Source organism: Podarcis erhardii, assembly GCF_964252035.2.
Source record: "Podarcis erhardii genome assembly, chromosome: 8".
Lineage (NCBI taxonomy): Eukaryota > Metazoa > Chordata > Lepidosauria > Squamata > Lacertidae > Podarcis > Podarcis erhardii.
In genome coordinates, this window is record NC_138499.1 from 24,696,106 (window position 1) to 24,706,394 (window position 10,289).

The window sequence follows — 10,289 nt, forward strand, 5'->3', positions numbered from 1 at the left end:
AAAGAGATTTCGACCAGCACTAGCTGAAGTAAACAAACCAATAACTCAAGCATAAAAGCCCAAGCCTATCCAAGCACTTTGTGGAAGTGTATATAAGCTGTGTGTCGAGATGGGCAACAGGAGACCTATTCAGTTTTCGTCTCTCATTTGCATACATATTTTCCCCTTAGAGTTGGAGTCAAAGCAAATAAAAAATTTAGTATTGTACATTTGTTTGCGTTTCTTCATGGTGCACTCAAGCTGAAACATATTCCATTGTTTGCACAGTAAAACAGTCTTCAGCCTAGAAGAATAAAAATTATGGATATATGCCACAGTCCCTGGAGAACATTCCTTAGTAAAAACCATTTAATTTAATGGAACCCAAGTTAAACACTATGTCTTCTGGAGGAGATTGGACTTGGTGGGCTATGGTCATGGGCTACAGGTTTTTTAAAAACTGGTCATATTGATGATGTTCACACATTGCAATTACCAGCTTGGATTTAGGTGACTCAGTCGAGTACATTTCACACAACACTTATGTGTGTATTAGAAGTTCTCATGTCTCAGTATTTTCTTGGTGACTCTGGGTTTGCTTCTTCCCTCTTTATAATGATACCCAGTTTGGAAAGTGCTTGAAGACATTTAAGGACCTTACACTGCAATTTTGTACATCTCTACCCTGGAATAAGTCCCACCAAACTCTAAGGGATTTCTAAGTAGTTATGCATAGGATTCCAATATTGATCTGTATCTTTTATGTTGAATTAATCCTCTCCTATTGAATTCAGCTGGAGCAAGACATCGCGATCTCAGAATAGCTCCAGTTTACACAGAATTTTATGCCTAGAAATTAACTGGTGTGCTGCTGTTTCCTGTAAAACACACGTGCAGAGTGTGAACAACAGCCATGTGTCCATAAGCACCCATGTGTGAGAGCTCTGATAGGTCTGTTGCCAATACACGTAGAGCAGCTTTTAAGAGCACGTGTCCTGTCTTTTGCACTTTGCTACAGGAAACACCACTGCAGGAAAGCACCACTTTAAACCTCATCCCTAAATAAATTCAGACAAGACTCAAATTTTGGTTTGGTTTTTGGCAGAATTTAGGCCACAACTTTATTGATTACAGCAAGTGAATGGTTGCATAGGCTCTGGTTCGACTAGCTCCCTGCACCATTGCAGATAGCACTGATCCAGGGCACCAGCATAGGTCAGACAAGGGTGAATACCTGGATAAGCAGAAATCTGTGAACAGGCTATCTCCACCACCCAAGTGCCCTCCCCCCTGGACTCGGGCATGGGCACAACCGCTTCACAGAGGTTGACCAAACCATCGTGTCCCTGGATTCCTTAAACGGAATACCCTTCACATAGGGATGGCGAGAGCATCCTCCCATCCCTATCACCTGAACCAGAGCCTATCCGCAACCTTACAAGTTGTGATGATTTGCTACGCGGCAGGCAAAACCCAAATGGCAACAGCCAATCAGCCAAGTGGGGGGAAATCCTGCCATGCCCCTGTCCCAATGACAGACGACACATGACGGCATAGCAAGGTCAAGCATACAAGCCCTAAATATAGGGAGAGGTGGGCGGGTATTCCGATGCGCGCACCGAAAGAGGAGGCTCTGAGTCACGTGCATAGGTATATATAGGTCCCTTGATCCACTTAGCCTGCATCCCATTGGCCTGATTGAACCCTGCATCAAGGGACCTACCAATCGGGTGTTGTGGCTGTCCAAACGTACCCACCTACAACACAGGGTTAGGTTGCTGCAACATGTGTCCTCTTTAAGAGAGGACCCGATTTGTGGCAGACATGATAGTTGCATAAAGTACAGGCTGGAGTTGCCTGCCACAACTGCACAAGCAAATTCAGTTTGCTTTCTGATGTCACAGCTAGCCAAATATGTACCAATCATGATAAATATGATATCTGTATGGTGTTGTTGCTAGTTTGCTTAGACCAGGGTGTCATTCAGTAGCTGCCAGGAGCAACTGAAGCAGTAGAATAATCATGGCTTTTTTTTCCCCAGCCGGAACTCAGTTCTGGCCCCTCAGCAAAAATAGCACTGAGAATAATCATCGTTCTAGGTTGGAGGGTGAGGAGATAGAACCACTTGACAAAGTCACTGACTGCAATTTCTGACATTTCCAACTTGTTTTCTGATTGCCAAAGAGCATTTTGCTTTGTAAACCATCACAGGAAGGGTGAATCTCTTTTCCAGTCATTCAAGAATAGCATCTTTAATATGAGCAGCTAAAAATCCCAGAGCTGGGAATTAGTCCTTATAAATGTGTTAAGATGATGTCCCCGTTTGGATGTCTTTTTAAATGGAATTTAAGGAGAGTCCTGTTGAACCAGACCAGCTCCATCTAGTAGTCCAGCATCCTTTGGGAAGCCCATATGCAGTGCATGGAATCAATAGCCTCCTTCTGCTGTTGCTACCCTGCAGCTGGTGTTCAATGGGATATAGTCTGTGAACATGTAAGTTTCAGTGTAGCCATTGATAAACCTCCACGAATTTGTCTAATGACCCTTTAGAGCCATTTAAGACCAACACACTTTCCTACATTCTGCCTCCCCTCAGGGCATGATGTGTAAACCAGCAAGGAACTATGCTATAATATTTTATTGTGAAAGAGTTGTTTTAGTGTATGTCCTCCATTACCCATATGTACAACTCACTAGAGGTGTGGTATGGTTTGTGGATACTTTCATATATTTGTCACATCGGTCTTAATAAGCAGAGAGATCTGTGTTTCATACATTTGGGTTCGCTTTTATTTCCCCCGGAATAGGAGCAGGGAAGTGTTGGTATAAATCTGCAAACGCTTTGGGCGATGCAGCTCTGGAAACTGACTCATCGAGAAGCACCTTGCTTCATGCCTAATCTGGAATTTACAGTATGGTAGACTGGAGGGGTGAAATGGGAGAGACCGAGCAGGATTTCTGCCTTTCCTGCTGTTGCAGATGATGTCACTTTTCAGCTGCTGCATTGCTAGCTAAAGGGGATCTGTTATCGGAGTCAGCAAAAGCCGTTTGTCCCTCTTTGGTGCTGCGTTAACCAGAAGAACAATTTCTGCATTTAATATTTAAAGAGGCTCTTAGGGGCTTCCTATGCCTGATTGTTAAACTTATATAGAATCTGGGTGGAAAGAGTCCCGCCATCTCTGATAATACTGTCAGCTTTAATATATTCACCTTCCAGCAATATAGCTGTCAGCAGGAAGGACGGAAATGGCGGGTTTTATTGGAAAACTTTTATTTTACACCATTTGACTCTGTTTCCACATAGCTTCGTGCCAGCACTGAACTTGCCGAGTTTATCTCCCATTGTTTTACCTTGGCGCTTGTGTTGGACAGATGAGGTACAGAACAGTGTAATTGCCTCTGTGAAAAAAAAGGGTAATTGTAGATGACAAAATCATAGAGCAGCCATAGAGCTGCGTGGCTAGGAGGTTTGTTTCTCCTCTTTACCCAGATATGCCCATTGTATCTGCCCACGTCACATATATCAACAATGTCACTTACTTCTCACCATGTATTTGTGATACTCCCTACAAGACATAAGGCTTGTCCACACTAGAGCAAAATGTGGATTTGCACCCACCAGTCTCCCCATTGATACAGGAGGGTCCACAAGACATCCTCCCCATTGTAGTTTTGTCTTGGACTTTTCCTTCTTTAAATGCAGGGGTGTGTGTGTGTGTGTGTGTGTGTGTGTGTGTGCTGATCCTTGGAAAGTCCAAAGTGTCCAGGATCAAGAAACTCCGCATTTACAGGGGGAAAGGTTCAGAACAACAGTGGGGCAACGTCTGCTTTTTGCTCTGATTCAGACAAACCCTTAGGATCCAAGCAAGTTACTTGTTTTCCTGTGTGCACCATTGGTGAAGGATGAATTTAGGCTTAGTAAAATATTTCCAGTGAGCTATACCATGTTGTACAGGGAAATGTGAAAGGCTGACTTGTAACATGGGAGACTTTCCTAATGCAAAATATCAAGATCAGATGGGTGAATTTTAAGTCATTCAAAAGATAAGATATCCAGAGGTTTGTGGGTAAACAAATAGGACTGGATCCAGATCCCATTGGAGTCAATGGAACAGGTTAGCCATACCTAAGTTCCATTGATTTCAGTGGTAGTGAAGTGCAGCTAACATGTGGAGAAATCCTGTACATGTCTGCTCAGAAATCAATCCCTCTGAATTCAGTGGGACTTGCTCTTATATAAGTGTGTGTAGGTTATGCCAGCCTTAGGGTGTGTACACATTAGCAGCTTGAAACACGGTGAGATCATTCCCCAAGTTTAACACTGCTTTCTTGGATTCCTGTACACACTAGAGAGGGGGCAGATATGTCTTCACCCAATGCCCAATACTTGATTTGTTTCCCCACACCAAATTCCAGTTCACCATAGCTGTCATCTGCGCATGTACTATCACCTGCACATGTGCAATGGCTGCTTGAAATGTACACATCTTGCCTTAACTGTGGCTTCTGTTTTATAATTGGATGGAAGCTGGTCTCAGGGGAATATTTCTCAAGAAACTACAGGATATGAATGAATTGTGGCTAATGTCATGTGCATTTAGCTTTAGACACCAGTGTTGGGAGCATGCTGGAGCCAGAGTAAGTGGTAATGTGCACACAGCCTAAGTATGGATCCAATCCAGAGAAATTAGGCCAAGAAACCAATGAATAATATATGCCTGCCCATTGATAGATATTTTTAAAACATTCTATTGGCAGGAACCCTCACTATATTGTTTTAGATGCCTGCTGTAAACCTGGGATGGGGGTGGGATGCCCAGCCTAGCCAGAAACATGATTTAGCAACCTATATTGATTTTTTTATATTCAATTTTGATTATGGTTTTCCTGCGTATTTGTTTTTTTAACTGGTTTGTGGATTTTAGCTGTGTTCTATCTATAATTTTATTTGCACACCACTTTTTTTTATCAAGCAGTTTCTAACATTTCCAAGTAAACAATAAATACAAATGAAAGCAACCAGAAATGAATTCAAACACAATTGGTTCCGCTCACTTAAAACACAACACTTTTCAGCAGTACCTATTCAAGACATTGAGGCAGGAGTCACTGAGAGAGAAGATATTCAGATAATGTGCATGCGTGAATCAGCCTGTTTTGTTTTCCAGCATCTCTGAACGTCGTTTCAGTAAAAGCCGTGGCAACCATGATTACACTTTCTGTGAGAGGGAACATGCAGCTAACCTACCCTGTTTTCTATATCATGTTCATTCTGATGGCAGTAACATGTGCTTTCCAAGTCAAGTAAGTTTCTAACATATTCACCTACCATCTTATTACCCTATTAACAGCCATTTGCTAATTTCTGTTCCTCTAGTTAATGCTTCGTGTCATAGCGTAGCTTATACAGCCAACTTCTAACAGGCCCTCTTGGCCCAACTCAGCGCTGATGGTTTCAGGCCAGATGCATTATTATGCGCTCACTTCTAGTTTTGATTTATGAGCGCGATGCTTTATTTTGCTGTTAACTAGCCATGCAGGTTTTCCTAAATGCACTTTTACATTTGCTGAGGATTTCAGACCAGATGAACCTTGCTGGTTTCCTGCTGCTTTTTCATTCTGACATTTTCCACAGCTTTTACACCCACTGCCAGCCACTAATAAAACTAACACCCTGCTCTGCTTTCACTAATTTCGCCATCTCGTTCCCCCGTGCTGCTTTGTATTCGCAGGTTGTAGCAACACAATTTCCCTTGTCCGTTTTTATTATTATTACTATTAAAGGGGAAGGGGCTTAATCTCCCCAGAATACTCATATAATTATGTCTTCAAAAGCGTTCTTCTTCCAACTGGGATTTCCTTCCTGTCTTTTCAAGGTCTATCCATTGATTAACCTGGCTGTGACGATAGTTCTCACAGAAGACAGGGGGCTGCTGCCGATAATAGCATTTCCGTGTCTAGTTCTCCCCCAAACCTTTAGACTGTCTAGTAGTTTAACTCACTCTATGCTTTGGTATCATTATGCCCTGTGTTTCCCCACTCTCACCAACTGCAGGCAATGTGAACACAACCTGACGTTGCTATTTTAATAATAGCATTTATTAGCATTTTTGTTGTTCTGTTATAAGACGCTTTGAGCATATATCTATGGGAAAGTGGAACTCAAAATTTAATAAACAAACTAGATGGACTTTTGGTCTGAACTAGCAGGGCTTTTCTAATGTTCTTAGGCTTAAATCGCATTTTCTAATGTTCTTAGGCTTAAACCGCATGTGAGCCAGTGTGGTGTAGTGGTTAAGAGCAGTAGACTCGTAATCTGGTGAACCGGGTTCGCGTCCCCGCTCCTCCACATGCAGCTGCTGGGTGACCTTGGGCTAGTCACACTTCTCTGAAGTCTCTCAGCCCCACTCACCTCACAGAGTGTTTGTTGTGGGGGAGGAAGGGAAAGGAGAATGTTAGCTGCTTTGAGACTCCTTTGGGTAGTGATAAAGCGGGATATCAAATCCAAACTCTAAACTCTCTAATCCAACTCTATTCCACCTCCGTCTCTCGAAAGTATCCTGGGAAATGTGGCTTACCCCTCGCAGAACTGCAATTCCCAGCACTCTTAACAAACTACACTTCCTAGGATTCTTGTGTGAGAGTGTGTGTGTGTGTGTGTGTGTGTGTGTGTGTGTGTGTGTGTGCTTTAAATGTATGGTGTGTATACAGCCTTTACGGTGGCTTTCCTAAGAAAGCCTTTATGGTGCACTGATATCAGAATTAAGATTCAAACCAGGAACTTTGCAGCTGACACTTTTACAGCTTTTCCTCTTGTAGCCAAACATAACTCAAAACATATTTTAGTGCAGGGGTCACTAATCTGTGGTCTTCAGTACGTTACTGAACTACACCTCCCATCAGTTCTAGCCAGCATGGCCAGTGGTTAGGGATGATGGGATTTGTGGTCTATCTATAGCTGGAGAGCCAAAGTTCTGCCATCCCTCTTTTAGTGACTCATTTGAACAGCCTTTTTTATTTTAGGAGAGGGGGTAGCATCTTCATGCATTTATGTTGGATTCCACCCCCCCCCCAGTGTCATTGGTATGACTGGCCAAAAGTAATGAGGTGTCTGCAGTGATTTTGAAATCCTGACTATGCCATGAATATGCAGGATTTTTTATTTTATTTTTAAAGCTCCATGGAGACTGCTCAACGGTTGCTAAAATAACCTTGCAGTCACTCCTAATGTCTAAAACAGATTAGAAGCTGGACTTTAATGTTGTATCAATAGGCCATTTGGAGGATCGCTCTTTTTAAAGGATGCACAACATTTTCTACATGAAATTAAGACTTCTATATTCAGCTGCTGATCCAGCTTTTTGGGGATGTGGTGGGTGTCCCCCAGTGTATTTTTTTTAAAGTGGCTCTTTTGTCAGTTGATAAGGCAGAAATGGTTGGAAGCTCTGATGGTCAGAAAAGATTCGACATTTCCTCACAAAATAAAATATTTAAAATCAGGACTAAATATTAAATAACAGGTTTTGAAACGAGCAGCCGTGCCTACCCTAATAAATAATAATATAATATAACTACTGTTCTTAAAATACATCAACGTTTTTATGTTTTGGTGATGTACAACCCTCTGTTATTTTATGAAATGGCAGTACAGAAAGAATAAATATAAATATTGGTTTGTTTTTATTTTTATTAGGTATTTTGTGATTTTATATATTGATTTTATTCTGTGAACTGCCCTGAGACCCCCAGGTATAGGATGGTATATAAATTCAATAAATAATAATAATATACAGAGTAATTCTTACAACAGCCTTTTAAGGTAGGCCAAACATTACCTTGGGAACATAGGTAGTTGTACTATAACATGATTGTTTGTCCATCTAGCATAGATTGTTTGTCCATCTAGCATAGCATTGTCTACTCTGACCGATAGCAGACCTCACAAGATCTCAGGCAGGATCCCCATTCTGTAAGATTGGGTCTACTAGACAGTGGCTTGACTTGAGCCTGCCTGGTGAGTTTGTGGCAGAAGTGAAATCTTCACCAGGAATTTCCTGAGCCACTGCACTAAATGAGTTTTTCTGTGCCGTCCATGGCCAAAGGTGCCCAAGGCTGAAGAACATGGGTGATTTCCTTAGTTTTCTCCCAAGAAAGATAAGTAATGGGAAGGGTGGGAGGGTGTGGTGATTTTGCTCACAGGCTTGTTCATCTGTGTTATTCTGCACTGAGTAATGCTCATGTTTTGAAGTACCTGCCAGGAACCAGAGTATTTTGTAACAAGTTCCATATACTCAAAGAGGCTTTTGGCTTGGGTTTTTAAACAGCATTTATTTATTACATTCATATCCTGCCTTGGTTCTTCTGTTTGCTTCTCTCACTGCCCTTTTATCAGCATAACATCCCTGTGAAGACAATAACGTTGACAGAGATAGTGGCTGCAAACACACCAGTCATTTGAAGGGACCCAAACAGTTCCTCACAGAGCTTCAATTTCCAGTACCCTTAACAAACTATAGATCCTAGGATTCGCGGTGTGTGCGCGCGCATGCGTGCTTTAAATGTATGGTATATATGCAGTCAATGACTGGTCCAAGGTTACCTAGTGAGCTTCACTTCTGAGTATGGATTTGAACCTGAGTCCCCTCATTCCTAGACTGAGATTCTACTGATAATACCATACTAGCTGATACTGCCAGGCAAATCACTTTAGAAACATTCAAGAGTCGCTTATGATATAGCCTGGAGGTTTGCTGTTCAAAGAAAGACATTTTTAAAAACAACTGAGCATGCTGCCCAAGCCTGTTAGACCCCTGGCTGCAGTATTTGATATTTTGATTTTAATCTAATGTAGTTTGTGGATTTAAAAACATTTTTATTTAATCCCCCTCTTTTTTGCAGACTTGTTAAAATAAACTTCAAAGCCTAAGAGTTTCCCATAGTTTTGCAAGGCTGCGATCCTGTGCACATTTATCTAGGAGCAAGCTGTGTGGAGCACAGAAGGACTTCCACCTTGGTTGATGTACAGAGGAGTGTGTTCCAACTCTCTATGCCAGGGGTCAGCAAACTTTTTCAGCAGGGGGCCGGTCCACTGTCCCTCAGAACTTGCGGGCGGCTGGACTATATTTTTTGGGGGGGAAATGAACAAATTCCTATGCCCCACAAATAACCCAGAGATGGATTTTATATAAAAGGACACATTCTCCTCATGTAAAAACACGCTGATTCCCGGACCGTGCGCAGGCCAGATTGAGAAGGCAATTGGGCCGGATCCGGTCCCCAGGCCTTAGTTTGCCTACCCATGCTCTATGCCAGCGGTTCTCAACCTGTGGGTCCCCAGATGTTGTTGGACTACAACTCCTATCATCCCTGAGGTCCCTGAGGATGATGGGAGTTGTAGTCCAACAACATCTGGGGACCCACAGGTTGAGAACCACTGCCTATGCAATATGAAGAGCTTTGGTTCCAGGTCAAACTTAAAAGATCAGAATGTCATCTGCACCAAAAAAAAAAGGGGGGGGGCTGAGGTCTATGGAAATAGAATCATAGAATCTTAGAGTTGGAAGGGATACCAATGGTCATCTAGCCCAGCCCCCTGCAATGCGGGAACCTCAGCTAAAGCCTCCATGACAGATAACCATCCAACCTCTGTTTAAAAACCTCCAAGGAAGCAGAGTCACCACCTCTTGTGAGAGTCTGTTCCATCCTGAACAGCTCTGTCAGAAAGTTTTTTCAAATGTTGAGTCAGAATCTCCTTTCTTGCAACTTGAAGCCATTGGTTCGAGTCCTACCCTCCAGAGCAGGAAAAAACAAGCTTGCTCCCTCCTCCATGTGACAGCCCTTAAGATATTTGAAAATGGCTATTATATCTCCCCTCAGTCTCCTCTTTTCAAGGCTAAACATATCCAGCTCCTTCAAGCGCTCCTCATAAGGCTTAGTTTCCAGACCCTTGGTCACCTTGGTTGTTGCATATATGACGAATGCTGATACTTTGGATTTTTCTGTTTTTTAGTAATGGTCGAAAGGCAGCCCCAGGAAGAGCTGATCTCAAGAGCATGCATTGCGTCTCCTTGGAGCGTTGGAATGCCAGCTGCCCAGTTGTTGATAAATGTTGGCTGCCCTGGCCTGTGAATTCTTATTGACGTGACTCTAAAAGTGCATTGACTTTCTTCTCATAGGTTTTTAAATGAAGCAATGAAGCTCTATGGTGCAGAAGAGGTCATCCCAATGAACTACATATTCTTCAGCATTAGCGCTATTGTGGCAGGTTAGTAGGTACCCTTGTCAACCAAATAAAGGCATCAGAACTGGGA

At 42.5% G+C, this 10,289-nt stretch overlaps 1 protein-coding gene across 3 annotated transcripts in view; it reads left to right on the forward strand.

Moving 5' to 3' along the window:
• NIPAL2 (NIPA like domain containing 2) overlaps window positions 1-10,289 on the forward strand; it is a 42,596-nt gene that overhangs the window by 22,675 nt on the left and 9,632 nt on the right. For all 3 annotated transcript variants that reach the window (XM_081874577.1, XM_081874578.1, XM_081874576.1), the window contains 2 exons: window positions 5,148-5,283; window positions 10,155-10,243. In XM_081874577.1, the coding sequence (XP_081730703.1) occupies window positions 5,148-5,283; window positions 10,155-10,243 (225 nt within the window). The remainder of the gene's footprint in view (window positions 1-5,147; window positions 5,284-10,154; window positions 10,244-10,289) is intronic.